At 45.5% G+C, this 24,826-nt stretch overlaps 1 protein-coding gene across 1 annotated transcript in view; it reads left to right on the top strand.

Annotated features, from left to right (window-relative positions):
* Positions 1-18,895, top strand: part of BUB1 (BUB1 mitotic checkpoint serine/threonine kinase) — a 19,033-nt gene extending 138 nt beyond the window's left edge. The window contains exons 2-25 of the mRNA XM_042826377.1: positions 86-145; positions 216-360; positions 694-890; positions 2,071-2,111; positions 2,802-2,908; positions 4,220-4,272; positions 4,380-4,570; positions 4,948-5,108; positions 5,431-5,747; positions 6,633-6,685; positions 8,320-8,457; positions 9,571-9,666; positions 10,528-10,618; positions 10,994-11,066; positions 11,696-11,876; positions 12,407-12,485; positions 13,546-13,745; positions 14,011-14,151; positions 14,794-14,909; positions 16,142-16,303; positions 16,494-16,651; positions 16,735-16,912; positions 17,189-17,295; positions 17,517-18,895. Of these exons, the coding sequence (XP_042682311.1) occupies positions 86-145; positions 216-360; positions 694-890; positions 2,071-2,111; positions 2,802-2,908; positions 4,220-4,272; positions 4,380-4,570; positions 4,948-5,108; positions 5,431-5,747; positions 6,633-6,685; positions 8,320-8,457; positions 9,571-9,666; positions 10,528-10,618; positions 10,994-11,066; positions 11,696-11,876; positions 12,407-12,485; positions 13,546-13,745; positions 14,011-14,151; positions 14,794-14,909; positions 16,142-16,303; positions 16,494-16,651; positions 16,735-16,912; positions 17,189-17,295; positions 17,517-17,712 (3,241 nt within the window). The 3' untranslated portion in view covers positions 17,713-18,895. The remainder of the gene's footprint in view (positions 1-85; positions 146-215; positions 361-693; positions 891-2,070; positions 2,112-2,801; positions 2,909-4,219; positions 4,273-4,379; positions 4,571-4,947; positions 5,109-5,430; positions 5,748-6,632; positions 6,686-8,319; positions 8,458-9,570; positions 9,667-10,527; positions 10,619-10,993; positions 11,067-11,695; positions 11,877-12,406; positions 12,486-13,545; positions 13,746-14,010; positions 14,152-14,793; positions 14,910-16,141; positions 16,304-16,493; positions 16,652-16,734; positions 16,913-17,188; positions 17,296-17,516) is intronic.
* The last annotated feature ends 5,931 nt before the right edge of the window (positions 18,896-24,826 follow it).

The following is a 24,826-nucleotide window of genomic DNA, read 5'->3' as shown; positions in this document are numbered from 1 at the left end:
AGCGGGCTGCCTGAGGAGCGGGGATTTCGTACGGGCTTCAGCCCGCCGGCTCCTCGGCCCGGTCGGACCGTTGTTTGTTTTACAGAAGTTACGAGGCGCAGATCCAAAACTACCAAGGGAACGACCCGCTGGAGCCGTGGGACAGGTCGGTGTGCCGGCGGCCGGGCGCCGCTGTGGGGCTGGGCTCGGCTCTGACCCGCCTGTTCGCTTCTCAGGTACGTGCGGTGGGTGCAGGGCTCGCTGCCGCCTCACGAACAACAGAAGCGCCTGCCGCGTCTCCTGGAGCAGGTTGTGAAGGCGTTCCTGGCCGACGAGAAGTATCGCCAGGACGGCAGATTTGTGAGCTGCTGCATTAAGCTGGTAGGTGTTAGGGTCTCAGGAAAATTCAGCTGTGCTAGGAAGTTAAAGTTATTCTCTGGCTTGGCGGCTCTGTGGCTTGAAAGCAGCTTGCAGCTCCTTTTTTCTGCTTCCGAAGTTGTGTGTCTTTGTGCACAAATTCTTGGAGGGGGTCCTCTCTCCTGTGGCTCACTGGGCCCCGAATTGCTTGCACTGCAAGAAAGGCACTGTGTTTGTATCTTCAGAAAGTAGTGCTTTCCTGCTATGGTGAGAAAGAAATCGTTATTCCGTTTTGCTTGTGATTTCCTTGAATGCTTATGGAAGAGCTCATGTGTTATGTGTCTTTGTCTTGTGCAGGCAGAGTTCATCAACCCTCCTTGCGTGTATTTTGACTACCTGTGTGGTCAGGGAATTGGCACAAACGTCTCTGCCTTCTATATTGCTTGGGCTCAGCAGCTTGTAAAAGAAGGCCTCGTGCAGTGTGCGGTGTCTGTTGTTCAAAAAGGACTTCGCAACCAGGCACAGCCACAAGAGAACCTGCAACAGCTGTACTGGTAATTCTGACACACCTCTTGTTTACTGAAATACTTAAATAGTGTTCAGTTGTGGGTGTTTTTTGCTTTTTTTTTTTTTTTTTTTTTTTTTTTTTTTTTTCTCCTTTGGGTATGCTGTACTATAGGAGAGGCAGACCAATGGTTATTGCTGGGAAATGTGAGTGTAAGCTTAAGAATGATTCTTTGCTATTCGTTATTTGCTGGCTGTTTTGGAGGGTATATTGAGGAAGTCTCCAATGCAGTGCCTTCAGTGAAGGAGACTGAGAAAAGGAAAATGCTACATCTGGTTGATTCATCTCCTGTCCTTTTTTAAATAGATTAAAAATTATAGCACAGCCTGTTTCACTTCACAAACCTGCTCTGGATTTATTACACCCAAAGAAGTTGTGGCTGCCCCATCCCTGGAGGCATTCAAGGCCAGGCTGGATGTGGCTCTGGGCAGCCTGGTCTGGTGGTTGGCGACCCTGCACGCAGCAGGGGTTTAAAGTAGTTAAGCATTGTGGTCCTTTTCAACCCGGGCCATTCTGTGATTCTACACGTTAACTTTGTTAGTTAAAAGCTGGAGTAATTGGCTGTGCTAATGGCATCCAACTTGTCAAATGATTGTGTGCTTATGATGGTGTGTCAGCTGGATGTACATCACCCTGTAACTGCATGTACTTCCAATGGCTGCCTGCTGGATGCGCAGTTCTGCTGGTAATTGACTTGGATTTTCCTCGACTTCTGGTCAATGGCAATAACTGGAACTGCAGTGGAATTAGACATCAGTTCCTGATCTGAGTTGAATTTGAAGTCTGTACTGGGGGCATGTTGATCATCATATGTAGGTTCAGTTCCTTGTACTTGTTACTTTGCGGAGAGGTGGGTCTGCTGGAGTTCAGCATTTAGACATTGGAAATGCTGGAGCTGGTGCTTATCAGGAGATGCCTCCTCTTCTGATGATAAAACAACCCTATTTCCAACTCTTCTGTGTACTGTGGAGCTTTTTTATTCTTACAGATGTGAAACTACCAGTACACGTCAGTGTACAGCAATAAGAGTCCTGTAACTACTCTGAGTATTTTTAGGGTAATGTTTCTAGGCACAACAGTTGTGTAAGGAAAACAAAGGTTCCTGGGGGTGGGTGGGAAGGAACGGGGGACAGGTTACTTAATAACAACTGATGTTTCTTGTAATTTAGCTGGCTGCAGAATTATGATCCTTGGAATCCTTCTCTGCAAGGTGAGGCTACAGATCTTTGGCTGTGAGGTGTACCTAAGTTAGATTAACCTTTTACCGCAGTCGGTGAGTTTTGTCATAGTGAAGGAAGCTGTTGCATGCTTTGTTTCTCTCAGCTAATCTGATCTCTAAGTGGATCTTCACTTCATAGAGTTCTGCACAGGAAACATGCTGTGTTGGTTCTATTCTATAGCATTAAGATGTTAGAGCATCCAGCAGAGGTTTATTTCATGAAGCAACTGAAGGTTGAGATCTCGCAATTTCAATACTGTACTGTTTTACTGTTCTGGTAATAAAGTTGGGAGTATAAGTAATCAAAATCAGAAACAATTTGAATAGCAGCTGTAAAATTAGATTAATAGTATTTTAATAACAAAACTTAAAATTTAGTAGCAAGCTTGTGCCCCTTATCAGACTTGGGTACTGATTGAGTGTTCTGTCTTTGATACTGAAAATGACAGCATCTTTTTCTTTGAGAATGTAACAACGTGCATTGTAGAAGACTGAACAGTGGGTTATCATTGAATTTCACAGCTAGTTTTTGGCTACAAGTGTAATAATTTGCCTGTAGAAACTGATCTTCTGTTTTCTTAAGTGTGTTCGAAGAGAGATATTAGTTTTCTAATGTTTGAAGTTATTAATAAATGATAAATCTTTCTCTTCATTAATACAAGCCAATATAATCTGTCCCAGGTGCTGCTACTGTAAAACCACTCCAAACTTCAAATGCTGAAAATCAAATGGCTCCTCAAACAGGTGTTACAGTTCTTAATGATCTGGCAAGCACGTGCAGGAATCAGGTAACAAACTGGGGAAGTGAATTAGTACAAGGAAGACTGGGGTGCTCATATAACATTTACATTGGAGAGTGTCATTGGATAAGAAAATCAGAATGTTCTCACAAATCTTCCAGGTACCATGAACACTTTAGAGGTGTTTTTTTACGCTCTAAGCATCACATCTTCATAGGAATATTTTGACTAATAGAAGTGCTTATTAATCACTCAGCACGTTTCCAGTAATCACAGGCAAAATGTGATCCATCTAGCTACCACTGTTTTGGAGGAATAGTATTATCAATAGTATTTTGTCAGTCATGCTTCTTGAATATTGATGTCACTGAATTTCTGTGAAATTCAAGTTACGTTTTTGTGTGCTTCTGAAGAATGAATAAAAAATAATTCCTGAGGAAGAAGAGAAATTTCCAACTAGTCCTCAGCAGTGGCTTCTTTTAGAGGTCAGCCTGTTGATCTAGGAAATCATTAGATGACTCTCCCACAACCCCTGAGCCCCTCTGTAGGGGAAATGTCAGCAGGATGCTGTAACCTGCCAGGTCAGTCTGTAGCAACTTCCACCTGAGTTTCTATTCGTACCCAGTAGAAGTTTTTGTTAAGTATACAGCTCAAACTCTGTCACCCTTTTGTCGCCTTCCTTCACCCCCTTCCCCACAATAAAACCAAAAGAGAAACCATGTTACTTCTAAGACATCTTGGATAAGTACCAGAATGGAACACTGTTGATCTTCCGAGGTATGGCAAAGCTAGGTAGGGTTCTTCACAGCTTTTCTGGCACAAGAAATGAAATGTGATCCTGGGGGACGTCGCCTGCAGGTATTAACTGGTGTCATGGAATGATGGAATAGAGCTTAAAGTTATCAGACTTGCTGCCTGCCCCCAGCCCTGAAGTTGGATAGCTTGTCAAAGAAAGAAGTTGGAGATGGCTGTCCAGTCTGTTCTTAACAAACCCAAGTGGTCCCTAACTTAGGCTCCTAGCATTTTGAAATCAAGATCTTCTGCTCAAGTAGTCCCAGAATCCTTCTGAGGTCTGCAGTTTCCAGATCTACGTCTGTCTGTCTGGATTCTCTGGGATCTTGTTCATCTTTCAAAAGATCTGAGATTACAGCTAACTGTTACACAGCTAATTCTTCAGGAATAGATTTCTTGTATACAACCTGTATGACTCTTTCTGGTCTGCTGTTGCTACACTCGTGGCCTGAGTTGCCACTTCTTCAATCAGAATTCAATCTTAGGGACTTTCTGGTTGCTAGTCTTGTCAAAATGGATGGCTAACTGTAGTATTGGATTTCTTTCTTCCCCACTCTGCAACTTTAGGGTCCTGATTCTGCTGATACTCAGTCCTGCTCTTCTGATGGAAGACAACAAGTGTAAGTTTCAAAAAGAAAACAATATGCCAGTTCTCTGTAGGGAAAATTAACACGCTTTCAGAACAAAACCAATGAGCTGACATAGAACCCTTTATTTTTCCTCACAGGACGTGTGTTACATACATCTCTAAATCTGAAGTTCTTCCCACACCATTGCCTTCTGCTGTGGAATGCAAACAGGTTGCAATGTATGACAAAAACCTGCTCATTTGTGAGGGCTCTGAACTTTCATTTGAGGAGCTGAGAGCCAACCGATACCTCAAGAAATACAAGCGCTTCAAAAGACAAAAAGAACAGGGTATTCTTCCATTTCCATCTAGCTATTTCAAAAGCATTCTTACGGTGTTGGAAATCTAGTACCTGTCTGTACTCATGTATTTTCAAACTCTTTGCTAAAGCCTGCAAAATTTATGAAAGCCCAAGTTAGTGTCCCTGTTCAAAAACAGGGTGGAACGAGCTTGGAAGTATCAGTTAACGTGCTGAGTGACTGAAGTGTGGTGGTATTTGGTTACCTTCAAATTCTTCAATTCCCAAACTGGCCGGATGTTGTTATTTAGAATTTAAACTCATCTCTGGGTTTCTGCAGCTTGGATCTTTGTAAACAAAACAAAAAAGTTGAAGAGAAAAAAAAAAACCAACAACCTGTTTTATGACATATCAATGATTCTTCTTTAGAAGAGGAAGAAAAGGAGTTTGTGAGGAAAAAAGAAGCGGCTGTCCTCGAACTGCAAGCCCTGCAGCAGAAGCTGGAACAGCTCACTCAGCTCACCAAAAGCTTGGAGGAAACTAGGCTGGAACCAGCACCTGCAACATCTGTTGCACCAAAGAATACAGTGGTGAGTGTGTATTATGTTCAATAGGAGCAGTCCTCATAAAACTCTCTCTTGAAACTTAACTGTGCTTCACCTGGGAACCTGAGTGCTTTGATAACCAAATCTGGAAGTTGAGGCTGTAATTATCTGACTACCATAAATACCTGGCATAACTTGAAATACATAACGAAGAGAATTTTAATTGCTAAACCTCAAAGATTGATATTGCCTCTGAAAGTTTTCTTAAATGCAAGAGGCAGTTACAAGTTATGCAAGCTAGCAATGGTTACACACGTGTAACCATTTGGGGGCCTTTGAGGGTTAAGAGACTTTCTTTTTCCTAAAGGTGCATCCACATGTGGCACTCAGTGCAGCTCCGCAACAGAACTGGATGGCACCTTGCCAAAGCTCAGGTCTGGTACCAGACCAGCCTCAGTCAAGTACTTTGTTATCAAAATCTCTTACACTGGAGTCAGCAAAACCAGCTGGCCCCAGGATGGCATCAACCTCCCTGATGAAAGCACCATACAAGAAGGACGAGACTGCAACTCAACAGGAGCTTAGAGAAGTCCAGAATGGTTTGTCACACCCTCCTTTCAGAAAGGTTTCAGCTCAGGAACAGGCACAACCTGACTCAGCTGTTCAGTGGAGCACCAGAGAAGGGTATGTGTAAAAAGGCTAATTCATGCCCTGCAGATTATCAAGCCTTCTGTGTCTTTACTTGAAACTGAGACTTAACTTGGGAGAGAGAAAAAAAAAAAAAAAGGCAGCCTTTTTCTTCCTCTTCTGAAAAAGTCTTAAGAACTCGTGGAAACCAATAACTAGAAGACATAGGTCAAACTTTTATAAGTTATGGTCCTCATTTCAGTTTTTAATTCCTTTTACATTGTGTTTTAGTTGTAATAACCAAGAGTAAATTCAGAGCATAACGAAAGTGTTTATTCAGCATTTGTGTCCCTGGCATGCCTGAAATAAACTACGGAATGTGCTTAGTTCATGCAAATCCCAGATGTTACATCTTGGCTTCTAAGGTCTCTGGAGGAGAAAAAAGTGCTTGTATTTATTTCTCGTGTTTTGGTTTATATGGCAGCTAATAAAAGAAACAATTCAGTGGCAGGGAGGGGAAACTAGGTGTGCAAAATGAGCACAGCTGAGGAGACTTGACCAACAGGAAGAAATGGAATGGTTGTCATTCATTTATGTCAGAGGCTTACCTGGAGGCAAACTGTATTCAAGAAGAATATTTGCTGGCTGCATTTTATCTTTCTCAAAGGACTGCTGTGTTTCTGACTTTTACTATTGGCAACTGAGAATCTTGGGCAGAGCGGGGGCAGGTCAATCCCTAATGTTTTCTTTTGACTTCATTTTTGTGTCCTGTGCGAGGAGGGCTGTAGGATGACTGATGTCTCTGACATTTCCTTTGTTTTAAAACTGGGAAAGGCCTTCTTACTGGTTAGTAACCTTGCTGGTTACTGTTACTATTAAGTCCTGAAATTTAAAGAAAGGCATTTATTTCAAGCTAATGTGTTTTAATCTTTTTTTCTGAAGGCACTCTAAGAAGACATCATCCACTGGACTGACTACCTGTGTGGACGTGGAAGGTAATAAAGTAAATTTTGACAGAGACCAACATAGCTGGTGTGTCTTCACTGGCTGGGGATGAATAGCATGTAGCATTTCAGTTTTGGTGGACATGGACCATCTTATTTGAGAGCTCCTAATATTCAGTATAAATGTGTGTGAGACATGATGGGGGAGCTCTACCTCATGCCAGAAGTCCTGCATCAGATATGGAAAGACACTGTTCCAGTCTTAATATTTCCATTCCATTTAAAATAAGACAAATTCTCTAACTTTAAAGAACGCTTAACTGTTGAAATTCCTTCCCAAATGAATTATGAAAACTCTGATTATATATATGTAAAATGAGATCCCCCATGTCTTGTCTATAGCAAGAATTCTGTAGGATGGTTCTTAATTATTTTTTTTGTCTAGAAGTCTGTTGAATGCATCGTACCTGACATTATAGAGGGTAGGATGTAGGAGCAGGAAATGAATCAGGAGTTCCTGAGCATCCCTTGGGATCACTCTACTACTTGTAGTTCTGCATTAAGATGGCCAAGATGATATTTCATATTTCCAATTTCAAAGGAGTTTCGATAGGAGTTTTAACAGTTAGTTGACTGTTGCTAATGTTTTTGCCTTCTTGTCAGGCACCAGTACTGGTCACAGTCACCACCAGCAGATATTGGTTTTAGTGGACTGTGGTATTTCAGAGAAGATGAGTCTTCTGCTAATTTGTTTTAGATGTCATCTTTTAAGTGAGGAAATGATGATTTGCCCTTGAGAGAGGATTTTTCTCAGGTTAAAGCCGGGAAGTTAATGGGAGTGTTTTTAATTCCACTACTTACCTGCAGAGGTGATATGGCAGAGAAATGAGACCAACATACTGAAATACAGCTGTAACCTGGTTGTAATGATGACTCATACAGGCAGAAATAGACTATAGACTGTAAGGCCTGCTAATCCTTTCCAGTTTCCAACTGCCACTGCTTACAGCTGTTTATACTTCATTAGCTTGTGCAAACTAACCTTGTCTGACTGGGAACTCCAGGCTTCCCATGTAATGCTTCCTTCCTCAGCTTTCTGCCAGAACTTTCGAGGACCTGGGGGCAGGCCTTAGAGTAAGAATGAGGACAAAGCATTTCTGTGTCATCTTTCACGAGGTCACCTATCCCACTGAGTAGTGAACCTGCTTTCCTCAGTTTCCCCTGTTTTTTGTACACAAAGCCCTTGTTGCCACATCTCTCACCAGTTCCAATCCTAGCTAAGCTTCTTTCCTCGCACTTCGGGGCAATTTCACGTTCTCTCTTCTGTGTATCCAGTTCCTATTCCCACTTTTGTGCAGTTCTTTTTGGTTTGAGTTCTGTTGGGAGATCTTTTGTCCTTGCTGGCTTCCTGTCTGCTTGACTCACTGTGTCAGAATAGATATTTCCTGCAGGTTGGTAACAATGTCTTCAAAGACCAAATGTTTGTCCGAGGTCCCTTCTGCCCTTCAGGGTAGTCTCCTCTGGGCTCCCAACAAGCAGATCACTAGATAAGCCAAAGTCTGCTCTACGAAACCTCTGAGTTGTCATTCTGTTACTCTTCTTGTTTATTTCTCTTATTGGCTACTGAAATGTTAACAATCAATCCCAGGCTACTTTAGAAATAATCTCACTGTTTCCTTTTCCAGTATCTAGAGCTGGAAATGCTTCCTTTGCTGCTGGAAATGCTTCTCAGGCTACACCAAACACCTCACTGGGAGGAGCAACGCAGGCAACGCCATTCAAAGTGCAACCTTCACCAACAGTTCATACGAAAGAAGCATTGGGTAAGCATTTGGAATAACATGTTAGCTTCACTGGAATGAATGGGATCTTGCTTGGTAATTTTAATGGAGCAGAATATACAGTGAGGTTTTCTACAAAGGGGCGTTCATACAGTTCTTTCAAAGAGGGAAAAAAAAGTAAAATTAGTGGTACTGGTACCATGCCCTTCTTCTGCAACTGAGTGGATGACCCAATACTTCGACTGGAGTAGAACTTACCTCAAGTGAGGAAATGCTTCATTAACTCACTGTTAGCCCCAGGCTGAGCTGCTTTGTGCAGCCTGTTAGTTGAGGGCTCTTGTCAGCACTGTCAGTGACTCTGAGACCTGTCGCAGGCTAACATGGGAGAAGGATCCGAAGTTAATAACTTGGGTTGAAGTTGAGCTCCCTCCAAAGCTGATACAGGGGTACCTCATGCAAGAGGTCTCCCTATTTATTAAACATCTGTACATCATCTTCTCTAAACACTGACTTTTTTTTTCAAAGTACTGGAATGAAAATTGCAGTTTGGTTTCTGATGTCAGATGTGGAGTGTAATATCCTGATGCTGTTCTGTCCTTCTCCTCTCCTGTCACTCCTATCGTGTTCTTCAGTTGTGATAGTAAGCATCTTGACTACTACCACGTAGCAAACAACTGCAGCTGCAGATAAACTTATAAAGAGCTTAAAAAAAAAATATGTAGACCTTGAGTTGTTCATTAGATATCCCAATCTCTAGAAAGATAAGGAAGTTGCTCCTTCAGAATATAAATAAGTTGCTCCTTCTGGTCTGCTGGTTGGTGACTCTGCAGATAGCAGGGGGTTGAAACTAGATGATCGTTGTGGTCCTTTTCAACCCAGGCCATTAAGACAAAAAATAATACAAGAACTGCAAGTGTCATCTTTGAGAGGTTCAAGAGCAGAACAGTCATTGCACCAACGGTTACGCATTGGCTAGGTCTGATCTTTCTGTTTTTGTTCAGTTACGCAGTGTTCAAATGAAATAACAAAGAATAATTGATCACTGGCATTTGATAAATGCTAAGAATTGTAATAATTGGCATTTGATTTGACTACTACACAGTGGAAAAACCTCTGACAATCCTTTCTTCTGGGTGGTGGTGTTGTTGTTGTTAGGATTCCTAATGGATGTATTTCAAACACCTGTCTTCCCTGAATCATCTCCTCTGGAAGAAAGCGAGGAGCAATTTGAAGCCTTTTTCTGCAAAAGCGGTACGTGCTTTTATTTTCTGTGCCACGAGATTTCACCCCTTTCCTTCCTGTTCACCCAGGCCTCATAAGTGCAAGGAAAAAAGTTTCTTAAGTAGGCATAGAGTGAAGGAGCAGCTGCTTAACTTGATAATGAATTTACTGACAAGGTTCTAGATGGCAGTGCACAGTCTGAGGAAGGCATGAGTTTACTACTAGCAGCCTATTAATGTCCTAATTAAATGCTGGTTCTCTGTAGACATTTTAGTGGTACTTAAAGTCTTAATTTTGAAAAAGGCACAGCTGCTACTTTAAGAGTTTTTGTTTTAGAACGTTTTGCAGGCTGGGTGTTAGTCCCTGAATTTTCAGTTTATCTGTAACAGCTGAGATTGTAAACCAGCGCTGGGCTTTCAGACAACAGTGAGTTCAGAGATATTTTGTAACCGGCCAGATGCAGCCAAGAAAGCTTATGTATTCCTGGATACTTTGTTTCTGAGATGGAAAAGTCACTTGCATTTCCAAAAGTTTATTGGAAAGAGCAGCTGAGTGGCAGCTCTGAAGGCCATCTTGGTGTAGCTGAACGTAGCCATGACGGCATCTCATACTCTGTGTCAAGCACTTGCACATTTGCCTTGCCAGTCTGCTTTGTTTTCTTCAAGTTTGTCTGGGCTTTCCAAGAAAGTATCTCTATTTCAAGTCCTTGTGTGCCCAAACTAATTCATCCAGCTACTGACCTTCCTCAGAATGGGAATCATAGCTACTAATAGGTGCATTGCTCTGCCATATCTGTGCCTGACATAAAAGTGCGAATCCAATCCCGTCACCTGTTTAATTAGGGGGGGAAATGTGAATTTTTATGAACATCAGTGATCTTTTATTTTTAAGAGCTTGATGGAACCTTGAAAACTAACGTCGTCGCCCCTGTTGTACCCATGTTTTCTATCTTTGAAGATGAAGAGGAAAAAGAGAACAATGGGTAAGGAGGGAAAAAAAACCAACTGAGTAAGGCTCGTTAAGAAGACGTGGAATAGAATCAATTCTAGGTGTACAAATTTTCTATGGCTATATTTGCAATATCAGGATTGGCTTGAGTGAAATCAGTGTGAGCTGTGGCAAAGTGGCACCAGAAGGCTGCAGTTGCTTCTCTGTAGAATGATGTAACTTTCCTGTTTTGGACAGCATACTTCAGGCCCTTAATTTTCAGGCCGAGTGTGGATAGCTAGTTTCTTTGAGCTACTGCAACTTCTCAAGGTTATACACAAATGGATTTCTCTTTACAAGTCTGTCTTACCATTAGACTCCTTTGAAAAGGCTTTAGGGGGAAGTTATTTTAACCTGCCTGTTTTGTCAGGATTCCACCGCCAAAAAGCAAGACAGAAGAGCCCAGAAATATTGGAGAGCGGCCCTTGACTGACTGCACAGAAGTGAGTGTTTCATCTTATTGCAGGAATTGGCCTTGACAGCAAGGGCTGGGTATTTAGAGGGCAGCTACCTTTGTTCCATCCCTGTCCTGCTATGCTTAGCTCGTTCGAGTCTCGATACCCCTTTCTGTTTTCTGCCTATGAGATGAGCTTTTTCAGTTAATTTTCATTTTGTAACAAAAACAAACCTAGGAGCTTAAGAGGGGGATTTCTGTTTCCAGAACAAATCTGATTGAGGCTGATGTGTAGATTTGGCATCTGTGTTAGGAAAGGAATGACAGGGAGCCAGAGGTGCTTGAAGCTGTGCTAACCACCTCATGCTTCTCATAGCTGTGGAAAGGAGTTGAACTTTAGGCTGCTTAAACTTTAGGCTTCTTCGGACTACCATGGCAATTTCTTGACATCCAGCATTTTGCTGTGAAGTTGACTACTTCCCACATGCAGATCTGATACAGAACCAAACTATATAAGCCTGTGATTTAGGCTATATTGCCACTCCTTTATTTTTTGCATGCTCACACACACACATAACACTGTGTTATTGAGGCTGACTGCTAACATGTCGCAGTGCGGATCTGACAGGTTAGTTTTGATGGCTTAGCTTAAGTCTGTGTATTTATTTTCCTGTCTAGGAAGAGACGAGGACACCAGAGTTCTTGCAGGATGATTGTATAGTGTGGAATGCATCATGCACCAATAAAACATTGGCTTCCTGTCCAAACAACACAAGAGACTTTACAGAAGCTGCCCGGCTTGTATCAACACCGTTCAATTACCTGTCAGTGCGTTCACGGCCAGCTTTGGAGGACAAAGGTAAAATAGTAAAATAGTGAATGCTTCAGGTTTAGAGCATCAAATTCAGTGCTTCTCACCTCCATATCTGTGCCCTAGTTACCTTGCAGGCCTTGCCAAGTAAGGCACAGGTATTGCTCCCACTGCTACAACTTCTAAACACAAATCCCTTGCAAAACAGCAGCAAGGAGTACGGGCAGGCCCAGCACTTATGCTTTCCAAATTTTTTTTAATTGGGAACAAAAAAGATAAGGTGGCAAGGGACCAGAGAGCCTTTGACTGGTCTAATGCGAACCTCTGTGGAGGATTTTCCAGTCTGTGAAAAGCCAAACAGTTGACTGAAATCCCAGCATCACCTTCTTTGGTGAGGTCCCTTATTTTTGCCTACCCCTCTTTCAGCTCTGGAATACTCTTCTCTAAACAAATCAAGCTATCGTGTTCCCCTTGTTTATTTTGTGACTTTCCCTTCTTGTGTTGGAAATAATGGTCTAAACGTGCTTGCCTTTTGGGCAAAATAAGTATGTTTTATCGTTGCTACTCCCTCTGTTCAGCTTCCAAGAATGACTTGCAGCAAATGGATTTGGAATTTTCTGAAGAACTGCACAAGAAGGCAAAAACTAAGAAGCTAAGGTATGGCATTGACTGACTGGGTGAGATTTTCAGGACTTCAGGCTGCAGTGCAAATTTATGCCAGAGTAGGCAAGTCTGCTGTGTTGCAATTGGGTCGAGCCCTCCAAGTAATCCAGAGCTAACATACTGGTATCAGCTTGACTCTGTTTAGCATACATATTAGCACTTTGCAGAGCTGTTTGAACCTATGGTGATAATATCTGCAAAAATGCTTGTGTAACTTCAGTTTTCTGGCACACGACGTGGGTAACAAGTGCTTTAGCTATTGTACCACTGCTGCAAACCTCTTACTGTCCCTGGGGGGGCACAATAAGAGCTGGTTGATAGTGGTGCTCCTGCAATGTTTGGGAAGCAGTGTTTGCAGAGTGTGTGGGTGAAAGTGACACGTCTGGCAAATGCCTGACTTCCATCAACTACAGCAACTTGATTATTGCACTGGTGGCCATCTGGACCTCCCGTGGTGTCTTTTTAAAGGGTTTCCATGGGGGGCTCAACAGTACCTTTTTTTGTAATGCATGTTTCACACTCAGGTGCAAGCACCACTTTCAATGATTTGGTTAAGTCCTGATCGAGTAGAGAGCTTGCTTACATGCACTTGAAGGCAAACTTCAGCTTGCCAATTCTGCCTGCATGCTCTCTGCTGTGGGGTGCATTTTTCAGTGTTATTAATGCAGAGGTTGGAGCAGCTGAGCAGAACTGTTGGTGTGTGAAGTATCTTTGATCCAGAGCGTGAGGCTTTCTGCAGAAGGTTTTGTCAGAAATGATGTGCAGCCATTAGGAAGGAGTCAATGATTGCAATGCATAAGAGTCATGAGCAAATAAGGAATGCTGATAAGCCTGCTGGGCTCTGTTGGTTTTGAACAGATTTATTTGCTGCTTGAGGATGCAGATAGCTTGTAGAGGTGGTTCTTTTTCTTTATATGGCTAGCTGTGCCCAGAGTTCTTATGGTTATGGCAAAGGCAGCGGGTGCAGCTGTTTGTCCTCTGGCTTAGTGAAGAGGTAAAAATGGCATGGAAGTACTGCCAATTAAAAGTTGTTTATTTTTTCTTAAATATATAGCTCTGCTCTTAAACACACTGCAAATCAAGGGGAGTGTCAAGGAAATGCCATCACTGCAGCTGCTTCTCACAAATTACACGAGCAGTTCACCACTACTAGAGCTGAATATCCTTCATCTCTTGGGGTGGACAAGACTTCCCATGAAAAACTGTCCAGAACTGAGCAGGACAGCAGGACAGCCAGGACTGGTGGAGCTTCAGGTATGGAGCCTTGGCTGTGATTTTCTTCTGTGAAGTCTGAGACTGGAGCAGAATTGTGTTGTTGGAGCAGTGCTTTGTTCCACTGTGAAGGTGGTCACTGCAGTAAGGACAATGTGTTGTGGCTCCTGCAAGGAGATTGCTGCTTATGCACCAGCAATGGAAGGATGAGTGTGGATTGATCGTACTCATTCTGTTATAAGCTTGTGGTACCTCTTTGAAATGGCACTTTCCTTATGGCTTAAATCTTTTTCTTTTTTTCCTGAAGTCCTTGTTGAGAACCCTTGGGATAAGGAGTTGATTTGCAAATTCTTATCAGAGCTCCGTAAGCCACTCAACACCTATGCCAACTATTTTGAATGGAAATCTGTTCTTCCACCTATCCAAGCGAGGGCTGAACTCCATCTTGGTAAGAGCTACTCCAAACATTTCATTCTGAAGCACTTTTACAGACTTTTCTGGAAACTTCTGAACTATTTATTTTTTTAATCCGGCTTACTTATGGATATATCCAAATAGTTTCCAGACTATCTGGACTTCAAATTTGAAATTAGACCACTTTGTTTTGTCTTCTGTAGTCAGAATGCAACCGTTTTTGACTGGTGTTCTGAGCAAGGAGCAAAAACCTTTGTTAGTTTTCCTCTCCTGGTCATCTATGATGCAACTCTTGCACTTTGTATGGGACAGCAGCAGTCCTCTGTCAACAAAGTCTGTGTGACAGTAATTGCAACATACTTGCATGTAAACATTAGTGTTTACTTTTTAAGAAATGCACTTTGGAGTCAAGCAAAAATAGAAACACTGATTTTTTTTTTTTTTAATTTTTTTTCTTTTTAGTATGTGGTACTTCACAGCACTCCTTCTCAAGGGTGATTACGGGTTCTCTTTTATGAAAAGCTTGGTTAGCAAGAAGAGCAAAGTAGTGAAAGCCTAGCACTAGCATTAAAGCACTAACTTATGTATGACTGGTGTGTTTTCTTTTGGCTGAGTAATTGCATCTTTTTGCTGAAGTTTGCAAGTGGGGCTTGCTAATCTCTTCTGTCTTGTGAAGGTTCCCTCTCAGTCTGTGTGGACAGCTTGGTTGGAGAAGGAGCTTTTGCTCAAGTCTACCAGGCTTCTGTTCTGAATGCAAGTGACCCTAGAAACAATCAGAAAGTAATATTCAAGGTAAGTAGTATTGGAAAATTCTGTAGTCTTCCAGTAATCTAATCCTCCCTGGATTAATTCTGCTCAGGTCAAGCTTCATTCAGTTTGAGTGCTGCAATGTCTGACGCATTGTGTGGGAAGTTATTTTGTTTTCATCAATTTGTCTTGACTCCCTCTCGATCTTCTCTCTATCAAGTAGTCACAAGTAACCTGGCTATAATTTTTAGGATATCTTTCTCAGCTGAACAGGGCTGGCTACTTGTGTGAATGCCCTTATGCACATTTTCATTTGCTGTGGACTAAATTGGTGCAACAGCTGATGCTATAAGGTCACTCTGAAAGGGCCGTGCACCTTCCCAAGTGTGTAGCTGCTACCTTTCCACACGTGTTCTGCGCTCAGCCAGCACTCATTTTGCATTGTGCAGCCAGCCTTTCTGGTGGCAGCTGGCTGTTGCATACTCTGCTAGTTGATGCCTCTAGGGTGCAGTTTTATTAACAAACAAGCTTGTCTAGATGGCAGTCATAGATTGAGCAGCTCATTCCCTGCTCTCCCCTTCCACAAGCTGCTTCACTGCAGGAATGAGCAACAGGTGATAGGATGGACTTTCGTCAGAATTACTGCCAAAAAGAAAGTCTGCACAACTGTGAGGTCAGCTTAGCACAAGAGGGTTATGCTAGATCATGCAACCCTGTGCTGCTGTTGGCTAAAAGCCCACGTGTGCACTTACTACAGCCTGGCTGAAATGTGACTGTGCAATTGAGTCAACACTTCACCCCCATCAGATCTTTGTTTCATAGCTTTGAAGCCTTTTTGTGAATCCACAATATTTTAGTCTTCCTGCAAATAAATATTTTTACATAACACTTAACTAAGAGCTTTCTAATAGGGTAAAGGTAATGTCTAAGAAATTTCTTTCCTCCCCCTAGGCCAAATAGCTGATGCTCAGCATCAGGTTTTCCTGTTTTGAACTCGCTGTAAGCCTTCCCTTAAACAAACTGTATGTTGCCAGCAGGAGACTGAAACATCAACGTTAAAGACTGACGTTTTAAATAACATTGAAAAGCAGGTAAGCCACAATGGAACGATGATTCAATATGGTTGAGTTTGCTATCCTGAGGTTGAATACTGTAGATACAAGCATTTTGTTTCATCAAAAGTGCTTAGGTGCATTAGTCTGGTGTTCAAGAAAAAAAGCTGAGGAGGACTGCTTTATTGTTAGCAGATCCACCCAGTAATGAACCTTTTCTTACAGGTCCAGAAACCTGCCAATCCTTGGGAATTCTACATAGCAACCCAACTGGTAGAAAGGCTCGATCCAAGTATCCATCATCTTTATATCCACCTTTATTCTGCTCATTTCTTTCAAAATGGAAGCATTTTGATTGGTGAGCTCTATAACTATGGAACTTTGCTGGTAAGTGCACTCAACTTGTGCTCTGAACATCTGCATTCCTTTTTGAGTGCTGCATGTTGTGATATGCAGAAGTCTCTTCACTTTATGGAACTTCACTGTCTGTGCTTATTATGAATACGAACATGAAATCCATGTAGAGTTGTTTCTGTGTAGCTGATGGTTCTTTCCTATGTTTGGTTTTTTTATGCAGAATGCCATAAACATTTACAAAAAGCTTCCTGAAAAGGTGATGCCTCAAGCATTTGTAGTCTATTTTGCTGTAAAGATTCTTCATATGGTAGAAGAACTCCATAGCTGCAAAATCATTCATGGTGACATTAAACCCGATAATTTCATGCTTGGAGAAAGGCAAGTATTTCCCTTTACTACGTGAGGTGCCACCATGTCGTGGCATTACAGTCTCTGATTGCTGCTGCTTGTCTTGGTTGAAGGTTTCTGGACAACGATACGTGTGACATAGATGATCTCTCTCATGGCCTGACTCTCATTGATCTGGGACAGAGTATAGACATGAAACTCTTTCCTGAAGGAACTGCGTTTACTGCAAAGTGTGAAACATCTGGGTTCCAGTGTATTGAAATGCTGACCCAGAAACCATGGAACTACCAGGTAGGAGATTGTATAGACAGCCATAATATTCAGGGCTCAAGGCATGCATCTAGTATAAATAGAGTATGAAATAGTGAACTTCTGCACCAGTGCTGTAGGTTCAGCTCACTGCATCATCCAGAACCCTCTTCTAATGGAGACTGCTCTTTGAGCACCCCCAAGGAGTGGGGGGATATTTTGCTTTGGGTTCTTTCTATTTTGTTGTTTGTTTTTTGTTTAGTTCTTGGTGGTCCGAGTATGCCTTTTTAATGTGGAATTTGTCTGTACTTTGCTTAGACAGACTACTTTGGCATTGCAGCAACAGTCTACTGCATGCTGTTTGGTACTTACATGCAAGTGAAGAATGAAAGTGGTGTCTGGAAGCCTGAAGGATCCTTCAGAAGGTTGGTGTCAAAGGTCTTTCCTTCTCTACAGAGATGTACAGTAACCTTAGACCCAGACCTACATTCTGTCCAGTGTTGCTTGCACTTACATGCCAGTGCTTTAAAATCCATGGGTTTAATTGCATGGGGAACTGCTTCACAGGGTAAAAGCAGGAAATAATATTTTAGCAGTTTAAACTTTGAATTTTTTTATACCTTTATTATTTTCTGGTTCTCTGCAGGCTTGTCAATGCTGAGCTGTGGAAAGAGTTCTTTGACATCATGCTAAACATACCAAATTGCCACAGCCTGCCTTCTTTATCCGCCTTGCGCAACAGACTGAAGGACTTATTTTGCAAGTCGTATGCAAAGGAAATAAAGCTCCTTAGGAGAAGACTTGTTGTGTTGCTCATAGAGCACAAACGGTCACGAAGATAGGTGTTCAGCTTGCTGAATGATTGAGGATGGGAATGTCATGCACGTGGAGTATTTTTGTAACGTCTTTTAAACCTAAATGTTGTTGGCCAAGCTTCAGGAATGGTAACTTTCACGTTTGCATGCAATAGTGCAGAAATGTGACCTTTTGAAAACTAGATTGTTAATGGGACCTGCCCAGTTTTAGTGTGGGAGGGACAGGCATACTGGGGACTGTTCAGGGGCACAATATGTTGTGTGTTTTGGGGGGGAGAAAAAGCTAGTGAAGAGGGCTGTACAGGTGAAGTAATTGCTTTCGACTTTCAGTATATATAGGCGAGGAAGTATTACAGGTAATAAACGCTGTCCAGCCAGGTGAAAGTCAGGCTGATCTTTGAGTGTATGTGAGGTGTTCAGGATGTGTTTTCCTCAATACGAAGAACAACGAACAACTCTGTGGAAGGAGCAAGATGATAGAAAGTGAGATGTAATTCCAAACTGTGGTCCTACCATTGTGAAAGACTCCAGAATCTCTTCTGAGAGAAGACAGCAATTGGGAGCAGTATGTGCTACTGGTCACAAGAAGGTGAACTTCTGTGACTTATTAGACTCCATCGTGGACAAAACTCTGTGCCATGCATAAGGACAGGTTTTCCATATGTCCCTGTTCCCCCAGGAAAAGCTGCTGGAGCCACCTGCAAATAACTAAGGAATGTGAGCAAGAAGTTTTGAGTTGGTGACAAGATGAGCACTGCTGCTTGTCCATGCATTCAAGACTGCTGTTACTGCAAGTCCTTCAGCTTTGTGCCTTGTGTATTCACAACACTTCTGTTCCACCCCTTTTCTCAGCAACTGCTAATCTCAGCATAGATGAGATTTGGATTACATTGAACTGAACTCACACCTTCCACTTCTTTGTTAAATTTGCTTCTGAGCAGTCAAAAATGATTATAGGCGTGGGCAAAAGCAAGAGGCAAGTGTGTGTGTCCGTGCTGGAACTGAAATAGTTGTTTCCTGGTCATTCTGAGGTTTTGTTTTCCCTTAGTGCGGCAAAAAGTTGTGTTGTGGTATCTGGCACCTTGCTCTGGAAAACTCCAGAAAAGCTTATTTTTACAAGTACCATTTTTTTCTCTATTTTGTTTGTTAAAATTATCTAATTCTACACATCTTAGCTACAGCGGCCAATAAAACTGCATTGATTTGCTATTACCTGTGCAACTTGCTTTCTTGGGAGTTTGGCTTGACTTACAGGAGTCCTGTCAAATGCTAGAAGTCAAGCCTGCTTAACTTTGGTGCTAAATCCATAAATGTCAGAGAGATTCAGCAACTAGCTTGAGCAGCAGCTCCACAGCAATACCCAATCTGGGCTTTTCTCCTTAGCTTGGGAGCATGGAGCCGTGTAATCTTGCTGGGGGAGCATGGACATTGCTTATCTGGAGCAACTCAGTCTTACCAAGTGAACTTTGCAGGTCTGCACACTTTCTCTACTTTTGTAGTTGTTGATTGTTTGATGTCTTCATTCCAAACTGACCATTTAAAAGAATGCTGGGGTGAGTCAGGGCTGGACCCAGGCCGCGGGCAGGAATGGGCCGTGTTTTGCACTTGTGTGAAGGGATGGTGGCTCTTGAGCTCCCCTTCACTAAAGGACAACGTTACTTTTTGCTGCTCTGCATCCTCTAGCACAGCTCAGCTGAGACTTTCTGCTAAAAACCCGGCCCTTTCCCACATCCACACCTCTCACCACATCTGTGCAGGACTGCTCCGTTCTGCCTCCCCATCTCAGGATCCCCGTGTCAGGGCTCTCGAGGCAGTCCCCTGTGCTGGCGTGCGACAGCCACGTGCAGCAGGTGTGCCTTTGGCTGCCTGCCCAACAAGCGCATGGCAGCTTATTACTGCCTTCCTTTGAGCCTCCGTGGCTGCCGATTGATCTTGGAATAAATGCTGGCTTTGTTCCCCGCACGCTGGCAGCACTTTGCACTACTGCTGTGCCAGCTGTGAATAGCGGGTTGCTCACTGGGCGCATCGAGGTATTGAGAAGCAGGGCTCACCTGGAGGTTCCCAGCACTGAGGCTATTCTGTTCACAAGGACGTTTCTCCTGTGCAGGGATAACATGAGAAGCTGTGAGCAGGAGCCCCAGCAGCTGGAATGATTCATAAAAGTAACTTAAGGGAAAGACACGAGGCAGCAATGCTGCCTGCCTGCCTCAGTGCTCAGCATGCTTGCAGCATGCAGAGATCCCAGTGTTCAGACTGCCAGCCTGCCTGGGCCACCTCGAGGATGGGAAAAAGATGTTTTAGCAGCAGAGCGGAGGCTGTTTTAAAGCTTTTAGATAGGTGGGAGTAGCTCGGGATTCTGTGTGCAGAAATGACAGTACAAAGTACATTGCTATTATTTTGGAACCTCAGACCTTAAAAAGAAGGGGCTGCTTTGGCTCACCATGCCTGACTTGCCAAAGGCTGACTTTGAAAAACAACAAAGAATTCAAGAGAAGTCTCACCAGTAATTTTCCCGTTCCTTCCTCTTCCCTAAGATTACTTTTTAAAGGGACCTTCCTCCAGCAGAAGTGCCAAGGGTACAGCTGCCCCAAGCTTTTTTCAGGGCTCTTTCTGTTTTCTATGAGCTGATCCTGCCCTCTGGGAGCATCCAGCAGTAGGTGAGGTGCAGGTCGGAGCTCCGCTTGGGCGCTCGCCCAGCTTTCCTCCTGGCAGCCCCAGCAGAGCAGCCTGGAAACACCATTTCCCCAGCTATTTTGGAGAGGTGCAGGATTAACCCCAGGTACGGCGGGGGTGTTATTTATGTAGTGCATCCCTCCACAGGAGGGAGACAAACAACAGATTTTCATAAATTTCCCTGTTCTTTCTGTATTTAAGGGGTACTTTGTTGGCTTTTTTTTTTTTTTTTTTTTCAGTAGACGTTCTCCTCCAGTTGTTGAACTTGGAAAACATCCCGTGGTTGGATACTGAGCACGGGCTGCCCAACACATCACCTGGATGCTGAGAAGAGGGCAGGGATAGTCAGCTCACGAGCTGAGACTTGCCACAAATGGGGAGGTAGAGTTTGTTTTTTGTAGGGCTTGCTATTCTGAGACATCGTTTTGGCCACGGCTGCAGTGGGAAAGGCAGCGGCGCAGCGAGCTGAAATTGCAGGCTGCTTTTGCTTGTAGAGGTACTGAGAAATGCTCGTCCTGTTGTTTTGATAAATCAAATTGCACTGTAGGAAAGCCTGTGTCGGCGGGAGGGGCATTGGCCGCAGCACATGTGTCATTTTTGGTAATTCTCTCCTTGTTTATCTTCCTCTCCCAGCTCTGGAGAGCCCCGCGGCTCTGTGCCACGTGCGGTGCGCTGCTCTCTCAGAGCACCCAGCCCTGCTGCACACTGCTGGCACGCTCCCTGGCCCCTGCTGCGCTCTGCCCGCCGGTCCCACTCTCCCTGGCGTGGTGTGGGGAAAGCCTCCGGGTTTGATCCCAAACAGCCGGCTGGCGCCGTCAGCTGGAGCGCATCAGCTGGAGCAGGGTGAAACATAAACACCCGGCACTGGGGATTTTTTTCCTCCTCCTCCGTTGAGTTTTCTTACGTGCAGAGCTGGAGCCAGCTGTTCCCCGGCCAGGCACAGATCTCCACCAGCTGCAGGAGCTCATTTCATTTCATACGTCAACTTGTAGCGCAACCTACAGTGCTTCTGAGTGTGAGTAGGACCCGGGGATACCCAAATTTACCCAACCACGTTCACTACTCTCTTCCCACCTTTGCATGCTAGTGGCATGGCTGGGGAGTTCAGGTGCCTGACCCATGTGTGCTCCCTCCCAAGAGAGCACAGGTGTGGCCGCAGCAGCTGCACCCAAGCCTCCAGAACCCAAATGTCAGGGCCGTGCCTGTGGTGCCAGAGCCTCTGCCTGCTTGTGTGGGTGTAGGAGTTTCACATTGTTCTCTACAGCCGCTAGAGGCGAGCTGCAATCTGCCCTGGCTTTCAGCTGGGGGGAGGCGCTGGCTGTGATTTCCCCATCCTAGGCTCCTGGATTCCAACGGCTGTAGGGCGGTGAGGGGCTGAGGGGTGCACAGCTGCTGGGGACAGCTGGGGGTGCTGCCCACGCTGCGCAGGGCTGGGCCTGGGCTGCTGCTACCCATGGCATTTCCCATTGAAAAGGGTAAAAGCATCCCAGGCTGTGTGAGCACAGTGATGGGGGGGGGAGCTCCTGTTTTCTAACCGCCTTGAAAACAAGCTACTAAAAAAGAGCTTTGAGGAGAAAAAAAAAAAAAAAAAAAAAAAGAAAAAAAGAAAAAAAGCCCAACCCACCCCCCAGCTGCTGAGGCTGATGTTTCCTCCTGTGCGCGCCAGATCCACACCGATGCCGATCTCTAGGTATCCCCAGAGTTGCCCTTTAGAGATAGCTCATCTTGGGGCCCCCACCACCCACACCCAGAGGAGAGATTTCCTGGCGCGTGGGTGGCTTGCTCTTTCTTCTACGGAAAACCCAACTTTGCTCAGTTTTTGCTCAGTGCCATGGTGCCCACAGTGAGGCAGGGCCCCCGGGGGGGGCTGGCATGTGTTTGTGCCACGTCCTTTGGTGGCCACCTGTCACCATGCACCTGCTTGGTGCTAGCGCCATTCCCTACCATGGCGTGTCAAACACCAGATTTCTCAATTGCACTGAGAGAAGAAATAAATTACAAAGACAGAAGCTGTAGGCACCTTCCTGATGAGATGGGTGCATGGTAATGTAGCAGCAATCCCACAGGGAGACTGCTCTAATGACACCTGTGGTGCTGCCAGCCTGCCCCACTGCGAGTGCACGGCTGCTTGGGGTTTGCACTGCCATCCCACACCACGCACATCCTCAGCCCTTGGGGCTTATTTCAGGAGCAGCTACCCGTGCCCTGTGTGTGTCCCACTGCTATCCCCATGTCTATGTCTTGCTGCTGCTGGGCACAGGGTGGCTGCAGCCTGAGCAGCACACCTCTTCCTCCTTCTCCCAGCTAAGACTCTCCCTCTTTTTCCCTCACCCCCTGCCACCTCTGGGGCTCCTCAGATGATTCACAAACAGCTTTGTCTGTGTATGCCTGGAGGGCTGAAAAATGGCAGCATTTTGCACAAAGCGTGCCCCATAAAGGTCAGGCTCTGAAACCGATTCAGATAAAGGCTCGTACTTCAGGCATCTGGCTTAAACCGATTACATCTGCTGGCTTTGTGTGAAATGCCATTTATCACAATGGGCTGGAGAAGCAGAAGTCGTCTTTTTCCATTCCGGTATGGAGCAGAATGAAGCCCATTGCAGCCCATCCCATCAGCCAGCAGTGCCATCACCGATGTGGAGGTGCTTGCAGGGCTGTGCTTATCCCACAGCCTTCTGCTCATCAGCTGAGGTGGGTTCCATCCATACGGCTGTTGGGCTTCAGGGGGCTGCAGCGTGTGAGAGAGAGGGCAGTCCTGGGGAGAATGCTGGGGTGTGGACACTCGCTGACCCCCAAAACGCACCAAGATACGGTCTGGGTGCAAAGGACATCCTGTTCTTGTGAGACGTTTACCCTCGAACCTCTGCGCGCGTGAGCCACCCACACAGAAACCAAAGTGATCTGTGGGGAGAAAATAGCAGAAGCTGAGTGTCGCCGTGCTGCCGCAGCCGCTCCCTTCCCAGCCCTTACCTTGCGCGACGCTGCCGGCTGTGCTTTTCCCTAACGCCCTTCCCCAGTTAATTTCCCCAAGGGTTTTTCCCCTTGTCTTTCGGGACTGGAAACTTTGGCCCCCTGAGGGGTGGAGGGGTCAGCGCCTTATGTTCCAGTGCTGCTTGGAACCACTGCCGATCCCTTCACCCTCCAGTCCCAGTGTGAGCCACAGCGAGCAGCCCAGTTCCATCCCAGTGGGCGCAATGGTGTGTGTGTGGTGACCCACCTGGTGAATGAGGGAAAGGATGAGGGAAACTGCTGCTGATGCAGTCTATCCGGACTTTAGCAAAGCCTTCGCCTTTGTCTCCCACATTATTCTCCTTCAGGAGCTGCAGCCTGTGACTTGGATGGGTGTACTCTGATGGCCAGGCTTGGAGCGTGGTGAAGAATGGAGTCACATCCTGCTGGCAGCTGGTCGTGAGTGGTGTTCCCCAGGGGTTGGCACTGGGGTTAACCCTGTTTAATGCCTTTATAGATGATCTGGATGAGGGGATTGAACACTCAGTAAGTGTGTAGATGACTCCAAGTTGGAGGGAAATGTTGATCTGCCTGAGAACAGAAGACCTTACAGAGGGATCTGGACAGCCTGGAGGGCAATGGGAGGAAGTTCACCAAGCCCAAGCGCCAGGTGCTGTGCTTTGGCAACAGCAGCCCCACGCAGCGCTGCAGCCTTGGGGCAGTGGCTGGCAAGCTGTGTGGAGGTAAAGGCTGCGGGGCCGTTAGCTGACAGCCGGCTGAACGTGAGCCAGCAGTGTGCCCAGGTGGCCAAGAAGGCCAACGGCACCCCGGCGTGTGTCAGCAGCAGGAGGTGAGCGGCCCTCCGCGCTGCCGCTGGTGAGGCCGCACCTCCAGTGCTGTGCTCAGCGCTGGGCCCTCACTGCAGGAAAGACACCGAGGGCTGCAGCGTGTCCAGAGAAGGGCAGCGGGGCTGTGAGGGGGCTGGAGCACAAGTGTGATGGGGAGCGGCTGAGGAACCGGGGCTGTTCGGTCTGGAGGCTCAGGGCAGACCTATGGCTCTGCAACCACCTGAAAGGAGGCTGCGTGAGGCAGGGTCGGCCTCTGCTGGCAGGGAACGGCCATAGGACGAGAGGGGATGGCCTCACGTTGTGCCAGGGGAGGTTCGGGTTGGCTGCTAGGAACAATTCCTTCTCCAGAAGTGATTCTGCACTGACACAGCTGCCCAGGGAGCGCTGGGGTCACCTGGAGGAGTCCCAGAGCCCTGGGATGTGGCACTGAGGGACGTGGGCAGCGGGCACGCTGTGCTGCGCACAGTGGGATGATCGCAGCGGTCTTTCCCACCCCCGTGCCCGGGCTGTGAGTGATGTAACGCTGTGTGCGCGCACACAGCCCCGCGCGCGGCACGGCCGTACAGCGGTGCGCGCGCACCCGAAGGCGCGTGCCCGCACGTGCGTACGGCGGCAGCGGGGCCGCGCGCGCTCCCGGCGGAGGGCAGCGGAGGTGAGCGGGGCGGGGCGCG

This window comes from Centrocercus urophasianus, unplaced genomic scaffold (genome assembly GCF_019232065.1).
Source record: "Centrocercus urophasianus isolate 14NV4802_14NV808 unplaced genomic scaffold, USGS_Curo_1.0 seq_10, whole genome shotgun sequence".
NCBI lineage: Eukaryota > Metazoa > Chordata > Aves > Galliformes > Phasianidae > Centrocercus > Centrocercus urophasianus.
The sequence above is the reverse complement of the archived record's forward strand: the minus strand, read 5'-3'. Positions and strand labels throughout refer to the sequence as shown.